General features: G+C 46.1%; 1 protein-coding gene across 1 annotated transcript in view; it reads left to right on the forward strand.

Moving 5' to 3' along the window:
- LOC144817891 (E3 ubiquitin-protein ligase TRIM39-like) overlaps window positions 1-18,851 on the forward strand; it is a 128,025-nt gene that overhangs the window by 98,531 nt on the left and 10,643 nt on the right. Inside the window, exons 4-5 of the mRNA XM_078674788.1 lie at window positions 2,746-2,768; window positions 18,283-18,401. Coding sequence (XP_078530914.1) covers window positions 2,746-2,768; window positions 18,283-18,401 — 142 coding nt within the window. The remainder of the gene's footprint in view (window positions 1-2,745; window positions 2,769-18,282; window positions 18,402-18,851) is intronic.

Raw genomic sequence — 18,851 nt, forward strand, 5'->3', positions numbered from 1 at the left:
TCCTCGTGGGACCTGCTGGCGCTGCCGCGGCCCGTTGCAACCTGCATTCTCGTGGGACCTGCTGGCGCTGCCGCGGCCCGTTGTAACCTTCATCCTCGTTGGGACCTGCTGGCGCTGCCGCGGCCCATTGCCACCTACGACCTCTTCGGGACCTGCCGGCGCTGCCGCGGTCTGACCCATCCGAACACCGAGCTCGAGGATTGTGAGCTATCACCGTTACACCTCCGTACCCGTGGGTACCAAGACTGTCCCGCTACCCCCTTCCCTTACTAGAGACTAGAATTGAGAGGATCATCGTGTCCTGATCGCCTTGTATCGTACCACTTTACTACCAGAAGTGCCTATAAAAGGTGTTACCCTGATCTTTGTGTGGTGTCCATCTGTGGGGGGGAAGTTACCTGTCTGTGCGATCACTGTGCTCGGCCGACCCTCCAGGTCCCCGTCTAACATCTAGTAATGCAGCAGTTTTAGCAGAATGTGCCGCATTTGCACGTGTTTCCCTTCAGAGGACCAATTGTTCCTCCGCCACCTCCTATGGCATCGGGAGATCCCCTCTTTTGCAGCCAGTGGTTCACCTCAGCACCAGACCCGCCGCCCCAACTATGCAATGAGCCTCTGCGCCCGCCACTGTTGGCTTCCAGACACCTGTGCTCAAGGTCCTTAAAGAGTAACCATGGGTGCCACATTGGTAGAAAGTGTGGAATGATGAAACTAAAGCAGAGAGGAGACTCATTCAGAATGCACACAGACTGTGCTGTGTCCCTGTGCTCAGAATGTCGCAGACCCTCATGATATCCCGTTCAGTATCACACACTGTCATGCGACCCCATTCAGAATCCATTCTGAATATCACGCACTGTCATGCGACCCCATTCTGAATATCACACACTGCCATGTGACCCCATTCTGAATATCACACACTGCCATGTGATCCCATTCTGAATATCACACACTGTTATGTGATCCAATTCTGAATATCACACACTGCCATGTGACCCCATTCAGAATATCACACACTGTTATGTGACCCCATTCTGAATATCACACACTGCCATGTGACCCCATTCAGAATATCACACACTGTTATGTGATCCAATTCCAATTATGAGTATCACACACTGTCATATGACTCCATTCAGAATATCAGTATCATGTGACCCCATTCAGAATATCACACACTGTCATGTGACCCCATTCAGAATATCACACACTGCCATATGATACCATTCATAATGACTAATTTCTGTGCTTTGAGACCCAATGCAGAATATCACAGACTATGTTGTGTCACATTCAAATCATCAGACTGTCATGTGACCCCCTCCATGCAGAAAATCACAGAATATAATGTCATATGACCTGGAATTAAAATATGAGGCTGTCATGTAAACCCATTTAGCACACCACATACTGTACCCCTAATGTGTTGAGCAGACTGCTGCAACATGTGATGCGGGTCCAAATATCACAGACAGTGCTGGGTCATGATTTTTTTAACATCACAGACTATGTCAAGTGATCCAATTCAGAATATGTGAACGAGAATTCAGAATATTACAGTGTGCTGTGTCACTTTACACAATTCATAAAATCACAGATTTTGTTGCAAAGCGAAGCCTTTCAAAATATCACAGATTGTTCTGTCATGTGACTCCATTCAGAATATTTTGTCACATGCCACATTCACAATATCACAGACTGTACGGTCATCTGCCTTCATTCAGAATTTGATAGCTCTGCTGTCTTTTGGGTCCATTTGGGATTATTGCAAACTGCTGTGTCCCTTGACCCTATTCAGAATATACAACTGTTGCGCTTTAGCATTGGGAAGCGTCCCTTTACTGCCAAGCCGAAGTCACAAAATGGAAAACCTTAATCAATTTGATCCCAAGTCAACTTCTGTTTTCATTTGAGATTCTTTATTTGTCTTCAAAATAATTGTGTCTCATGTTGTAATTGTCCACATAACTCATGTGAAAACATAAACCATATGAATCAATGGTGAACGTCAAACGAAGGTTACAACTATCCCCAATGCATTTCGGGCATATCGATGCCCTTCATCAGGAGGTATGTTCCTGAAAAAACAATAAATCAAGGCGACAGGAGTTGTTTCATTTTTGCCTTGATTTATTGTTTTCCAGGAACATATCTCCTGATGAAGGGCATCGATATGCCCGAAATGCATTGGGGATAACTGTAATCTTCGTTTGACGTTCACCATTGATGCATATGGTTTAAGTTTTCACAAAAGTTATGTGGATAATTACAAAATGAGACACAATTATTTTGAAGACAAATAAAGAATCTCAAATGAAAAAAGAAGTTGACTTGGGATCAAATTGATTAAGGTTTTCCATTTGTGACCTCGGCTGTGCACTAAAGGAACACTTCCCAGTGGTAAGCGCAACAGTAGTTACGTCGATACAAGTCCAGGATCAGAGGATGATACTTTGCTGCACGACAACCAACCCCCAAACACCTGCTCCCAAAGTTTGAACAAATAAAAGGATTATCATGGAATGCGTGATCCTTACCTATTTAATACCCCCTATTCAGAATATCACAGATTCTGGGTGTTGAGGCATCAGATCATCCCACTAGTGTCTCCTTGGCTGAGCTACGTGTGCATATGTGTTTAACTAAACTTGAAATTCACAACTTATATGATACCTATACTGCTGCCAGATATTTAAAATCTGTCATGGAAACTGATGTCCTTCTGTCTGTTCTTCTGTTTTTCAGGAAGTTAAAAGCACCCTGGACAGGTAAGGTTGGTTTATTGTCCTCCTCTCTGTGTGTAAGGAACAGGTCTGGGTGTAGTGTGGAAATCTCCAATCCACTCTGCTGCCAAAGGGGAAACAGCCATTACATGTGTAACGTATGCAATTACAATGCGGTTGTTACAACCACTGCGTTGTTACATCGTAGTACATTACAACACAAGTCGTTACATCGACTTGCTGTAGGGGGCGCACTAATCTAAGGAATAGTATAATTTACTATTCCAACACCTTCCCTACTGTTGCGCAAACTGAAGTTGGAATAGTAAATTATACTATTCTTAAGTCCAGCGCGCCCCCTACAGCAAGTCGTTGTATACTGCAATGTAACAACGTGATCGTTGTAATGACCACGTTGTAATCGCATACATCGTTAACGTATGCAATGTAAGGTGCTATATTCCTGCCAAAGCAATACTATCACATGCTCAGTCGTGGCTGCCTCTGAACTAGGGTAGTGGGGCGGAGGGAGGGATAAAAAAAGTACCTTCTTTGATACCTCCGCCACAGCCACACGCCTCTCCCGCTGCCGTACAACTCTTCTCTATCCTCATGCAGCATCGGAAGCACCCAGGCTTCTGTACTCTCCCAGCCAATCATGACGCTGCAGGAGCAGCGTTGTGATTGATCTGAGTGGCCTGTTTTGCTGCTCAGGCAGTGCCTGGGGAGGCTAGGTATGTTTTCCCCAGTCTGTGCAACACAGCCCAATGGAGAACATGGCAAGTGTGCATGGCTGTTTGGCCGGCCCTAGAGGGCTGGCCAAGCCATCATGCACACGTAGAGAGGAAGTAGAAAACACTCCTGCATCCTCTGCGGTGAGCCCAGCCCCACCCCACACCTAACAGGCTTCAGTGGCACAGGAAAATAAAATGATAATAACTTCTTGTTATTATCATTTTATTCCTTTTTTGCACTGCTCAAGGAGTAGTGGGGCTATGCTCTCCCGCCTTAGCGGAGGAGCGGCAACAGCACATGCTATCATTATATGTAGATCACATTGTAGCTACTTCCCTGTCTTTCAAACGCTCCAAACAGTGTTGAGAACCCTTAACCTATTCTTCAAACATCCAAAGTCTTTAAAACTATTTTTCATTCTAAGAAATTTTAGTTGAGTTCTTCAACATGACCTTGAAACTTCAGTAAACTCCCAGTTTTATGAAAATACCCCCTGAGCCCAGGCACACTCTTTAATGTCCACAAAAAGTAACTTTGTCCACCGAAAACTACTGCAGTTTTTCCACAAACCATCTAGTACTCAAAACCTCCTTAAAAACATCCTGAAGCCTACGCCAATCCTCAACGCCCCCTCAAGTGCTTAGAAACATCATTAGAATTGTCTAAATACCACTAACTTGCTTACTTACTTATGCCTACTCCCTCTCTTTAAGTATAGGCTATCAACCAGGACTCTCCAGCCATCTCTGTCCTGCACTTTTCTTTCACTCGTACTCCAGGGGGTGCAGTCAGCCTCGAGGTCTCAACGCCAGGTGTTTCTCGGCCTTCCTCTTTTCCTTTTCCCTTGAAGGTTCCAGGTGAGGGCATGCCTGGTGTTGTTTGATGCAGGCTTACTGAAGGTGTGACCTCTCCAGCCCAAGCGCCTTTTCATGATTTCTTCATGAGCAGGGAGAAAGTCTGCTGTCACAGGACGTTTTTGCCGATGGTGTCTGGCCAGCGGATTTGGAGGATTTTCTTCAGAGATGTGTTGAAGAAGGTCTGGACTTTGTTGGTGGTGGTCAATATTATCCTCAAAGGTTCTGCTCCATACAGAAGGACCGATTTTACATTGGTGTGAAAAAGCCTGATCTTGGCTTGGAGAGCTAGGTCTTTGGAGCGCCAGATCTTCTTTAGCTGAGTGAAGGCAACTCTTCGCTTGCCGATTCTTGCCATGACATCGGTGCATGTGCCGCTGTGCTTGTCTAAGAGACTGCCCAGGTAGGTGAAGCCTCAACCTCTTCCAGTGCATCTCCTACAAGAGTGACTGCAGTTGTTCCAGCCGAGTTAGCCTTCAGGATCTTGGTTTTTCCCTGTTGATGTTGAGGCCAAATTGTGCTGATGTGGCTGCCACTTTGTCGGTCTTCTATTACATCTGCGCATGGGTATGGGAGAGTAGGGCTTAGTTGTTTGCAAAGTTCAGGTCGCAAGCTGCATCCAAGGTGTCCACTAGGTATGATTTCTTATCCTTGCTGTGGCTGTCTTTATGATCCAGTCTATGGTCAGCAGAAAGATAAAAGGGAGCTCAAACAACGCTGGTGGATGCCGATTCTCACTTGGAAGGTGTCCATGAGTTGTCCTCAAAGGACTATCTTGAAGGTCATTCCCTCGTAAGAGTTCCTGATGATTTTTACGAGTTTATCTGGCATACTGTAGAGGCGGAGGAGTTTCCAAAGAGTCTCTCTGTCCATGCTGTAGAATGCCTTCTCATAGTCAATGAAGGTGACATTAAGGGGTGAGTTCCATTCCATCGACTGCTCAACTATGATAGTCAGTGTTCCAATCTGGCCTGTGTAGGATCTATCTTTAGGATAGCTTGCTGGTCTTGTAACGGAGCGTCAACTTGTTCCTTCATTCTGTTCAGGATGACTCTGTTGAACACTTTGCCTGGTGTTGGTAGAAGAGGTATCCCTCTGTAGTTTGTGCAGTTACTCAGGTCACCTTTCCTGGGGATCTTGATCAGATCTACCTCCTTCGAGTCTGATGGCACCTTTTCCTCTTCTCAGATCCTTCCAAACATTTAACAGGTCTTTCTGGCTTGCTATATCTACAGTAGAGTTTCCTTGTTATGTTTTAGAGTTCTTTCAAATTTCCATGGTTTTCTCCTTTCTGGGCTTCCGTGACAAGACCATCGATGACTCTTCACTTGTCTGCGCTTAAGCTCCTCTTTGCTTCCTTGTTGCTTTTAGTGTATTCATCTCGAAATTTTGCTTTTTCTGCTCTTTTCCGGCTGGTGTTGACAGCAGCTTTCTTTTTCTTTCTTGCTTACTTTTTGCAGAGTCTTGGTGGAGATGCATTCTTTATGCTGGTGTTTCTTGGGAACCACTTTTTCCTGGTTGATGTCACTGTTTCTTTGATCTACTCCCACTGACTTTAAACTGGGTTTCTGTCATCCTTTAATTCTTGCAGGACCTGAAACTTTTTAGAGTGACTGAGTATTCATTCTCTCTTGGAGAAGGGTGGTTATATCGCTGGCTTTGGTTTGTCGGTTCCACCATGCTTTTTTCAGCTTTAGGTTTAGCCTGGTCATGTCAAGGGCATGGTCTGACGCCACATCTGCCCCTCTCATCACTCTTACATCATGCTGGCACCTCCAGGCTCTTCCGGGCAATGCAGACATGGCTGATCTTATTCTCTGTTGAATGGTCTGGTTACACCCTTGTTTCCTTGTCTATTCTTTTTTCTGGGAATATACTACCGCCTATTACCATACTGTTCAGGGCACAGAGGACTGCAAGCCTTTCACCATTCTCATTCATGTCAGTACCCAGTGTTACAGCTTTCAATCATGCTCTTGAGGTCACCCATCAGTATGATGACATCTCTCTCAAGGCATTTCTCAAGGATGGACTGGAGTCTGTTATAAAACTGTTCATTTTTAGAATTGTCTGAAAAGCATGCTCGCTTCTAAACCTATCTCATTATTTGGTAAGGAGCCTGTGTGGGGCCATCGAGGTTTACAGCCCTAGTTTTTGCCCAACTTTAAGGAGCATATACAAGACACCCCTTGTGCCTATCTGACTGGGATTGGCCCAAGTACCCAGAGTTAAATTACTAATAAAAATTCAAATGGGTACAGTTTTCAAAAGTATTCCTGGGAAATAGCAACTATATGAAAGCAACTAATTCAAAGACAATGATCAAGGGGCATGGCTTGAGCGTTGAGGAAACATGGCACCTGATATGTGAACTCCCATTGAGCAAGCATTGCAGCGGCATAGATCCAGGGTCCCCGGGACAGCATCTGGCACTCAACCGTCGAGAAATGGAGAGAGGACTGACTGGTAGGGCAGAGGACCATGGGACTTGCACAATCCTGAAATTTATGAATGAAACCGGCGAGCCACGACTTCAATATGGCAGCTGGCTTCCTCAGGGAGCACTGATAGCTGGTGAGGAGTAATGGCCAGCAAGTGAGTGCTACAGATTGTTTTGCCTTAGCGGAGGGATGGGCCTGCCTGGCTGCACTCTTTCCCTGGCGACTGTCTTCTCTGTACAGAGCAAGGGCACGAATGCGGATCGGAATTCAGACCATGACCGGGGCGGTGGGGGACGGAACTCTGCCCCGCCTCTCCTCCCGCTTCTGCCTCTGTCCTGTCTTCCCTTTCAGGAGCTACCAACACTATAATGCGAGTGGGTGTTATGGGGGCATAGAGAGAACATAATTACAGAGGAACTACAGGACTGTCAGGGGGAGGATCATGACCTGCGTTGGGGGAAGAGGTAAGGCGCCACATAAGGCAAGATCACGGTGGGCAAAAGGGTCATAAGTTACACCAGGTAGGTCTGGAAAACTACAGCTTCCCAAAAGCACCGGAAGCTAGTGGAGAGGCTTGTGCACCAGTAGTGGAGAACTTGGAGGATCAGGGCCCTACACTTAAAGATCTACTCCATGCCATAAAAGAGTTCAGGGCTGCACTTGAAACTAAGATAGATAGCGTAGTAGTAGATGTCACTCTGATCAAAGAAGACATGGGAAAGATCGTGGACTGAGTAATCACAGCTAAGGCTTCACTGAGGTAACATTTCAGTTCCATTATGACCCTAGCTGTGGATGTCGGCCAGCTTAAATAGATCACATGCCAGCTTCAATCCAGGGCTGAAGACACCAAGGGCAGATCTACCCACAATAATGTAAGATGCATGGGAATACCTGAGAAAGCGGCGGGTACAAGTGTGGAAACATTAATTGAAGATTTTGTAACAGCAATAGTGAACACAGGTGAACCTGCCCCATATTTTGCAGCAGAGAAAGCACAAAGAGTGCCCGGGACACCACCCAAACCGGGTGCAAGACTGAGACCAATAATAGCTAAATTCCTTTAAAGACCAGGCGGACCTCCTACATTATGAGAACCAAACAACCATGGCATTCCTGGATTTTACGCAGGATGTCCAGCCCAAACAATGCTTATTTGATATGGGGCAACAATAAGTAAGAAAATTTAATTTTCAATATTCAATGTTATTCCCCACAAAACTTTGAATCCTTCAGGATGGGACATTGTGGTTCTGTGCTTCTCAAGAGGAGGAGGTGTTGGGTTGGCTGGAGGGGTGAAGCTGGCGAGGAGGGGTTAGGCAGTAGGGCCTAAGGTACTCCTCGCTGTTCACAGAGATGTGGAGAACGAGGCCACAAGATAACCGTAAGGTTCATAGAGAGAAAGAGACAGATGATTACTAACATGAAAACCCAGTGCTGCAGCAACCAGAGGCAAGAGAAATGCTGGAACGGTGAGTTATAGACAAGACATTATGAACTCTCAACAGCCCCTCAAACAAGGGATAAGGACTGGATGACACCAGAATTTCACAGGTTTGATGTTGGTTATGGGGGATGACAGACACCACATGCCTTAAGTTGGAGGGTTCTTCAATCTTCCCAGCATGGGATCGTTGGGCAGGGGGTTGACACTAGAGTAGACACACACAGAGGCAGATGAAAGTAGCATGGACAATAAACTATAAACTACAATGACACAAAAAAGAGATGGAACCCAACACATCAGGTGCTAAATATTCTCTCCTGGAACCTGAATATGCTGGGTAGCAAATTGAAGTGGGGAGTGGTGTCCCACTTTTTTGCTAAGCATAATCCCGATATGCAAATACTGTAGGAGGCTCATCTTATGGGCAACAACTATGCCTTCTTGGGATGCAGTAGATATACAGTCCTGGTGCATTCAGGATTCTCGACGGGCTCAAGGGGTGTGGGCATCTTGGTTAAGAAGTCACTCCCACTCACAATCATAAAGACATGGGTAGACCCGTGGGGGTCCTACGCGGCACTTCTGCATAAGTGGAATAGAGAACTCATGGTGCTCGCCTCATGGTATTTCCCAGGACTCCTGTTGCAAGACCGTCACAAGATGGGGGCAAGGTTAGTGTACGCTCCATGGGCCACTACCATTATAGGGGGAGTTTTTATTCTCACAATGGTTGGTGAACTGGATAGCCAGAGGGTGCAATGCATGGAGGGGGCAAACAACTGTGGGACTGCAGGACATTTGGAGGGACACACATCCCATGGAGAGGCAATACTCTTATGCAAAGGAATTTTCCGGGTCTCTGTCTAGACTGGATTACATTCTCATCCCCCACATACAGATAGAGAGGTACAGGAACACTCACTATTTGCAGAGGGGGATCTCAGACCATGCCCCACTCAATACCCATCTGGAACGAGGGTCACCCGCATTACCCTTGCTAGGAAGGAGTACTGCTGTCTGGTGGAAGACAAGGTCAAGGCTCAAGTCAGGTCAGGACAACATAAACTATATTAAGTAGGAAATAAAGCTAGAAAATTACTAGTGTGGCTCACAAAGAAAGGAGGCGATGGATGCATCAGGTAGACAACAAGAAGAGTGGTTCACACTGCAGAAGATATCATCGGGGTCTTCGCAGCTTACCTTGCGGAACTGTATAGATCCGGACGGGGAACATGCGGAGAGGATCTCCAGAGATTCGTAAGGAATCTGCCTGTTCTGGTACTGAGTAAAAATGACTCGAAGGCACTGAACAGGGAGATTAGTACAGAGGAAATTGAGAGGTCATACACCAACTGCACAATAGGAGGACACCAGGGACGAATTGTTTCTGCCTGAGTACTTTAGATGCATGTAGAGATTGGTGGGTGAACCGCTACGCATGATGCTCCATGTGACCAAGAGGGAAGGCAGTCTCCCTCGAGACCTTAGGTCCACCACAATTCTTCTTATCAATTGAAAGGGCAAGCATACAAATCAATGTTCCTCTTCAAGGACTATCATTCTACTAAATAAGGAGGTCAAGATTCTGGCTTAGGTGTTGGCTAAGCAACTATCACAGGTGATTGACTAATTGATCAACCTCATCCAATAGAAATTAATACCCACGCAACCCACCAGCCACAATCTTCAGGGGCTCTTTGGGTACCTGGTGGAAGAAGGGTCCTGGAGGAACCCGCTATATAATTGGTCTTGGATGCATTTGATTCCGTTGAATGGAGTTATCTGTGGGAGGAATTGGACAGGGTAAGGTTCGGTCAAGAGTTCTTTCCTACATCCACCTCCTAAATGACAAACCGTGGCTAGAGTGCGAGTCAATGGATAGGGGAATTCTCCCTGTGGAAGGGGATGAGGCAGGGCTGCCCTCTATCGACCGTACTGTTTTCCCTGGCCCTGGAGCCCCTGGCATGTGGACCGCAACAATCAGTCTCACAATAGAGGCGGGGCATGCACTGGTGACTACAGCCTGAACACACAGCCTACAGGGCCAGGGGATGCCCCAGGAAATTTGAGAAAATATGGGGCCCATGGATGGAATACAGAAAACTGGACGAGTTCTCGGGCTGACCTGAAGGGTGCGTGTTTTGATCGTGTTACCTGTTTTCGATTTACCTGGCCTATACTCTGCAGGTGTCATGTTTTTTGTCTGTCATGGTATTTAGTACACACAATTAACAAAAGTATATTTTTTTGAATTCAATGCCAGTTGTTCACACTGAGGCAAAGTTAGGAGGTTGCTGATTTACAGTATTAATACATTTGTTATTCAGGCTCACTATTTCACATTCAGAGGCTTTACATTCCCTTGCATTTGCTGTATGCTCAGAAGTAATATTAACACTAGGGGGGTCATTAGGATGACGGGCGGACTTTGTCCGCCCGCCATCATGTCGGTATCCGGGACCGCACGCCATAAGGGCGGGGGTCCCGTGGGGGGTATTAGGATGTGCCCGCCACAGAGGCGGGCACATCCTGTATTTTTAGCATTGTGGTGGGCGGTGCACCACATTGCTAAAAATGCATTTCAGCATTTGCATTTACAAAGCGGCAGGCACCGTGCGGTGCCTGCCGCTTTGTAAATGCAAATGAAGGGGGGTACCACAGGTACCCCCGTGTGCAACCCCACCTCTCCTTCACTCTGGGGGCCCAGAAGGGGCCCCCAGAGTGAAGACCACATGCCTTTCCGTGGCGGCATCGCCGCCGCGGAAGGGCACCTTGAAACAACCATCATAATATGGCTCCATATTATGCACCATATTATTCCTTTTCCGCCCCGGCCGCAAGGCGACCGGGGCGGAAAAGCGGCGGACGGTCTTTCCGTCCGCCAAGGTCCCCCCCACCATACTAATATGGCGGGGGGGGAAACGAGTGTGGATGTTGGGTGGATTGCCCCCGCCAGGGGAGACAAATTTGGAGACAAATGTGGTTGAACAGGATGGGAAGGAGAAGAAGAGAGAGATACGGAGGGAGGTAGAGAAGAGGAAAAGGCAAGCAGAAGAGAACACAGGCAGGAATTGGAGAGATGGAGTACCTGCTGGTCTGTGACATCTTTTCATTTTTGGAGTACGTGGTTTGGTATAATCTAAGAGCAGCTTGAGTCCTAACAGAGGGGCTAATTCTCTGATATTTTACTTTAATTGCACTTGGAAGCAGGTCACTTCTGAAGCTGAGGATCCTTGCTAACATGAAGAAATAGAAGGAAATTTGTGGATCCATAGGTGTTGGAAGCAGCAGCTAACAAGTAGTTAAACCAAAGACGGGGTTTTAGCCTTGAAATTAGATATCCCAAGAACTTGCAGTCAGGTCCAAGGAGCAGGACCATCCAAGCCTGCCAGCTGCACGACCGCAGAGACTCCAAAGTGCAGGACCTCAGAGACTCCAAAGTACAGGACCTCAGCCTCCAAGGTGCAGTCCCACAGAGCCTACAAGGTGCAAGATGTCAGTGAGTCTGGGGTTCAGGACCTCAAAGACTCCAAGGTGCAGGAGCTTAAATCTTCAGGGTGCAAGAACTCAGAGCCTACAAGGTGCAGGATATTTAAGAGTCCAAGGTGTGGAGGTTCATAAATTCCAAGGTGCAGAACTTCAGAGTGTCCACTGTGCATAGATCCAGAAAATCAATGTGCAGAATCCCAGAGACACCAAGATGCAAGCCTTAAGTGAGTTCAATGTGTACGTGTTTCCCATCCGGTTATTTCAAGGTATAGGGAGCCAGTGATTCCGAAGGACAGGAATCCAGAGATTCTAAGATAAAGGGAACCGGGAAGTAGAAAGTGCCAAAATGTAGAGAGTCCAAGTATTGCGACCCCAGAGATTTTAAGGTGTAGGGCTTCAGGGATTCCTAAATACGAGACTGGTGGGATTTGAAGGTGCAGGACATTTAGAGATTATAAGGGGCAGGGATCCAAAAATGTAATGGTGTAGGATGTCACCGACACTTGTATTCAACTTTACCGAGATTTGTACATGACAGATGTCTAAGATTCTAATGTTAAGAGCCTCAGAGCCAGTCAGTGTTGGGCTTCCTACCAGAATACACTGCAATCAACTATACCTAACAAGGAGCCTAACCCTCCTCCGCTTATTCTTTCTGCTGTTCCCACCAACACCCCTCAAGCGCTTGGCCACTGCTCGCATCTACCCTGGGGCTCAGCCTTTGAGAGGAAGACACTTCTTCTTATGACCCCACACACTCACCTCACCTAATGCCTGGCTCTTCAGTCTATCTTCATATCCACCAGGCTTTTCATAGGATGACAACTGACCACCCCTTGGGCTGCACGTCTCACCATAATAGTCTGCTCCCTTCCCCTTCCTGAGTCCCCACCTCAACTTCCTTATATCCCCTACACCTCTCCCCACATTGTTTCAGAGGGAAGCACCACCTTGCATAGTGTACCATTAGTGAGAAATCCCCTTGCAAGGTGACAGCTTTTACATTCCTCTAATGTTACAAGGAAACCAATAAAAATGTTAAATATCGGGCCTATCCCTCTGAGGGTCACTGTTTGATCTAAGTACTTGTAGGATAAAGGTGTATGGCATTTAGCCCAGCACAGCCCCCTATTTCCCCAACACAGTTTTTCCCTTAGATAACTTTTAGAATATAATTGTGAGAATAGAGCTAGAAAGGTCATAAATAAACTTAGTATTAGGGCTGCCTTCTTACAATAAGGATGCACCACAAAAGCCTGTGAATAACACCTACTAGAGTACAAGCATGTTTAGCCTTAACTGTGCATTAGGTCCCGAGTAGTTCACGCTACAGGTGTCTGCCAGCGCACTGCACTAACCTCACCCTGCTGGGATCGCATTGTATCCTTATTTCTCCAGGGGATTTTATTCTAGGCAATCTTTCAACCCTTTGCTGAAGTTTCTGTTTACATTCTGATGTGGAAACCACTAGCAGAGCACTCGACAGCCTCACAGCCTCTGAGGTCAGTTGAGGGCAGAGGTTGGGTCTTCAGGTATGGGTTTAGATACCTGCAGGACACTCCTCTCATCGCCCATGTATATATTATGTTAGTAGTTCATGAATGGATGGCTATATGAGGGTTATCCTTCTCTCCCCGTGTATGATGCTGATATTACAGAGCAAAGCGTCATGCAATAAGTGACCATAGAAGCCCACTCTAAGTGTCTGCACCATCCATACAGGAACTTACAAACAAAGCTGACTCGTCATAAGCCTGTAGCATCTGAGAAGCCAGGGGTCATCTTACAAGATCCATGACTGCTTATGCCCATACACATTAGGAGCTTACAGGTCATCTTACAAGCACCTAGTCTGTTTATGCTTATAGCACGCTAGGAGTTTAAGCCATTTTACAAGAAACTAGACTGCTTATGCTAGGAGCTACGCGTCATCTTACAGGAGCCTAGACTGTTTATGCCTATATGAGGCATAAGCAGTCTAGACTCACTAGGAGTTACGGGTGTCACAGAGCCTAGACCTGTGGTTCTTAATCTTGTTACTTATGTGGACCCCCAAGTAATCATTACTGAAAGCCAGGGACCCCCTCTAAATCATTATTGGAATCTGGGGACCACCACTGAGTTATTATTTGAATCCGGCTTAAGTCATTTTGATAATTTGAACTACATAACCGTACACTAATTTGTGGATACCAGCATTCATCAAACAAGTATGAAAATAATGACATATTTTATTACATTTGGAACAACAAAAAAATCTGAAAAAAAAATGTCATGCGAAGATTGTAGCTTTTCTAAATTCAATTAAGGTCACATAATGTCCATACTATATTCTGTTTGATGCACTTTCACTGCTCCCGTGAATCAATCAAAGGATACCAAATTAAATTGTACCCTCCAATTTCAAATGTTGTCATAATTACAGAATGTTTTACAATTTTCAATTGTATCTCTTTATTTATATACATATTATTAACCTGTTATTTTCTAAGATGTCGCGGACCCCCCTGAGCAGGTGTCACAGACTTTCAGGGGTCCCCGGACCACAGGTTACGAACCACTAGCCTAGATTATTTATGCCCATACCAAGCAAGTAGCTGTGAGTCATCTTAGAAAAGCTTAGACAGCATATGCCTATATCATGCTAGGAGCTACGGGCCATCTTACAAGAGCTTAGACTGCGTATACCTATACCACGCTAGCAGGCTACAAGTCATCTTACAAGAGCTTAGACTGTGTATGCCTTTACCACTCTAGGAGCTGCGGGTCATCTTACAAGACCTTAGACTGCATATGCCTATAATATTGCCCTCCGGAACCTGCTTCCTGCAGAACTCAAAGGCCTGGCGTCCCTATACCTGTTCCGTAAAGGCCTAAAAACCTGGCTCTTTGCAGAGGCCTACCTGTAACCCCTCATCTGTGTTCACTTTTCACTCAGCTGTTTTGCCATCCTATGCGCCTTGATGCCTCAGGGCAAAGTCGCGCAATGCAAATTCCTATTCATTCATTCAATGCTAGTAGGATACAAGTTCTCTTACAAGAGCTTAGACAGCATATGCCTATACCACGCTAGGAGCTGCAGGAGGTCATCTTACAAAAGCTTAGACTGTGCATGTCTATACCACGCAAGGAGCTACGGGCCACCTTACAAGAGCTTAGACTGCGAATGTCTATACAATGCTAGTAGGATACAAGTCTTCTTACAAGAGCTTAGACAGCATATGCCTATACCAAGCTAGCCGGCCACAAGTCATCTTACAAGAGCTTAGACAGCATATGCCTATACCACTCTAGGAGCTGCGGGTCATCTTACAAGAGCTTAGACTGCATATGCCTATACAATGCTAGTAGGATACAGGTCCTCTTACAAGAGCTTAGACAGTATATGCTTATACCACGCTAGGAGCTGCGGGTCATCTTACATTAGCTTAGACTGCGCATGCCTATTCCACGCAAGGAGCTACGGGCCACCTTACAAGAGCTTAGACAGCATATGCCTATACCATCCTAGGAGCTGCAGGTCATCTTACAAGAGCTTAGACTGCGAATGCCTATATCATGCTAGCAGGCTACAAGTCCTCTTACAAGAGCTTAGACGGTGTATGCCTATACCACTCTTGGAGCTGTGGGTCATCTTACAAGAGCTTAGACTTCATATGCCTATACCATGCTAGCAGGCTACAAGTCCTCTTACAAGAGCTTAGACAGCATATGCCTATTCCACACTAGGAGCTGCAGGTCATCTTACAAGACCTTAGACCACATATGCCTATACCATGATAGAAGCGTTGCATCATCTTACAAGAGCTTAGACTGCGCATGCTTATACTACGCTAGGAGCTATGGGTCAAATTACAGTAGCCTACAAAAGCGGACCCCATATAAACGATCGTGAGAATCAGTAAAAGATCGGGAGGCATATATATATTATGTATTACCCAGTGGCAGTCATCACTGGATAGTTATAGTTAGGATTGTGATTCCATAGGAAATGCATTTTTGTGTTACTAATAAATTTGATGCCATTTGACGACTCTCCACGAAACTTTTAAAAAAAAGTGTCACTTTTTTTTTACTAGTTTGCGTGTGGAAAGTTTCAGGGTGATCTGTCCTTGGTGGCGAAAAAAAGGGAAGGTTCCAAAAACGCATTTTCCCCATTCATTTTTCCATTGGAACTTTAGACACAGTCACAGCCTAAACCGCTGAACGGATTTACACCAAATTTCTCAGACAGCTAGATCTTGGTCCAGGAAGTGTGCTTTTTGTGTTTTGGTGTAAATCTGTTCAGTAGTTTTTGAGAAATTAATCTCATTAGCTTCTACCACCTCAACCAGGAAGCCATCATAGGACTTGAGACTCAGTCCAAAGTGCCGAATAAAGTTTTTAAAAAGACATAAGAGGGCAAAGTAGGGATACCCTGACCCTTCAGGCCTTGTGATTGGGTCCCAGAGTAACCCTGCTTAGTGCCAACTCATTTTTGAATTTTTATTTTGATGCAAATTAGAAGAGGATCATATAAACTGCTGCATAATTCGCTCAAAAATAGCAAGCGCAGGGTCCTGCCCCCCCACAGGGGAGGGCCTGGGGGATGAGGGGTTTCTATCTTTTAAGGGAGGGGGAATCATGTGCCCCCCAGGCTTATTTTGCACCGGGGACCCCTTCCCCAGGGTCTAACATCTTTTTCAGGGGGTGGGGGGCACGCAGCTTCCATATATGGGCCTTTTTGGGCCCAGGGAACCTCATCTCCCATGGCCTGATGTCTTTTAGAGGGGGAGGGGGAGGAGGGCACATGGCCCCTCTCCCTGGGCTGCTTTTGGCCAAGGGGACCCTATCTCCTGTGGACGACGTACTTTTAAGGGGAGTGAGGTGCGTGACCCCCACTCCCAGAGCCTCTAAAGGCCCTGGGGACTGCATCCCCAAGGGCAGCTAAACTTTTGAAAAGGGAAGGGGGCCACACACAGCCCCCCTCCCTGAGCCATTAATGGCCTTGGGGATCCCATCCCTTGGGCCGGCTCACTAGCTATGTCCAGGGTAGCCCACCCCTGAGACAAAGCGGTTTTCCTGCCCGTACCTGCACGGGCTGGTAATCCTGTGTTTGCTCCCACTTGGCAGGTGCAATTTCAAAACTCTCGCCACACAGGAGTAAACACAAAGGGGCAGATTTTCAAAGGTTGAGTAGAATTTGCGCTACACCAGAAAACCTTAGCACTGCGCTGCGTGCGTGCAAGTAAATAGTTCTGTGTCATATTTACAATGCGATGCGTCTTAAACTAGCGCTTGCGCAAAAATAGTCTCGCGTTGCAGCGCAACATGTATGTGCGTCATGCACATCCTTAAAATAAGTAGCAAAACAGCGCAAAAGGATGCGATGTATTTTGGTGGATGTCCAAACACAAGAAATGGCAGAGAACCGTGACGCACAACCCATTCCTATAATGCAGCAGTCGGAAGAGGATCCAGCTACCAGTATTTTCATGTAGATGAGTGATATTCTCTGCTTGTAGATTCTTTCCTTTCTCTGTGTTTTCTTTTCCAGCCAAGGCAACTATCCACTGATGGTGACGAACAATAACAATCTCCATGGTTGACACAGCCAGTAGATATTTGTTGTGTTTCTGCTGGTAGATCTCCCAGTAAATGGCTCCAGGTCTTTTCGCGCCTGTTTTGTACCCGCGCTATTTTTTCTGTGCAAATCTTTTTTGCACTGCTTTGCGTCACTTTGAGTGACTCTTGTAAATACCAGTGCCCTCAGGGTTTCAAAACTTTTTGCATGGTTAATGCCCTGACACACCCACTCTGCATACATTAAACCGACTTTTGGCGCAGAGAGACGCAAAACGATTTGTGCGTCACGCTAACTTTAAAATATGGCGCAAATACTTACTAGCGCCTATCTGAAAATGCGAGGTTTTGCGCTGCTTGGTGTCATGCAAGCGCCAGCACAAACTCTTTGAAAATCTGCCACAAAGTGTGCTAACAGCTGGCGACAGCTTTGAAAATGCTCCTGCCAGCTAGGTGCAGACTTTAGATCTGTTTCCCTGCCCGCACTGAATAGGGCAGGGAAACAGATCAAAATATTACTCCCGCCCGGAGGGAGCAGTATTAGTAGCTGCTCCCTCTGGGTGGGAACAATGTCGGTTCCGGCTGTCTGCGGGAAGCTGGCTAGGGGACACAAATTCTCACTCGTGCTCCCCACTTAACGTAGGCGAGCTGCGTGTGAGACAAAACTCCGCCACGCAGTGGTTGGCAAAGTTGTGCTGCAACTCCACATTCCAATTAGAACTCGGAGTGTGCAAAACTCATTGAACTCCGCCGGCAGAGTGGAATTTTCACTCACCCCAAATTATGTGCAAATTCCTCCAAGGTTCTGACCAGAATGGCGTTCAAAGAATAAGGGATAGTGTGTGCCAATTTTAGACAACTCTAAAACTGCTTTATTTGTGTGTATCATAAGACACACTGAATGCTGTTCTGCAGGGGCTCCTGTGATTATAGCATTTTATATCCAATAACAGGATGTATGTGCTGTTGTTTTTCAGGCCCTGTAGCCTCTAATAGTTTTGTAACACTAACATGTTTGTGTATCCTTCCAGATGTAAGAAGGTACAGTTTCAAGGTCCAGAGCAGCATATGAAGGAAACAACAGAAAAAGGAACCCATTTTGAAATTATGAAAATGCAGAAACCTGAAGAGGAGATGAAGAATTATAAAGGTAAATGGACTTGAGCTGAATATAATTACATTTTGGAAACCACACTAGGACCGTGGGCAGGCCTCAAACGGGTACAAATTGGGGCGACAGGTGCCAATTTGACTAGACCCATTCTAAATCCAGAACATCTCACTGTGGCCTAAGACAGAAGTAAATGAAAATGAGTGATAGTTCAAATGTGTCCTTTCAGGCCAGAGCTCAATCATGAACACGATGAACCTAAAGTGTGTCAGACCCTGGAGCCTGTATGTGCTGTGCTAGACTGGTATCTCTGCAGAGAGTGAACTGCTCATTAACACTAGTCAGTGTATGCGGCCCACTGTGCCTATTGTCCTGGGCGTGTTAGTGCAGCATATGATCTAGTGCAATGCGCTGACTACCATATTGCGTTGTGTAGAGCAGAGTGCTGTTTTATACAGTGTTCCTTCTACTAAATTGTACAATGATGTA

Source organism: Lissotriton helveticus, chromosome 2_1 (assembly GCF_964261635.1).
Source record: "Lissotriton helveticus chromosome 2_1, aLisHel1.1, whole genome shotgun sequence".
Taxonomy (NCBI): Eukaryota; Metazoa; Chordata; class Amphibia; order Caudata; family Salamandridae; genus Lissotriton; species Lissotriton helveticus.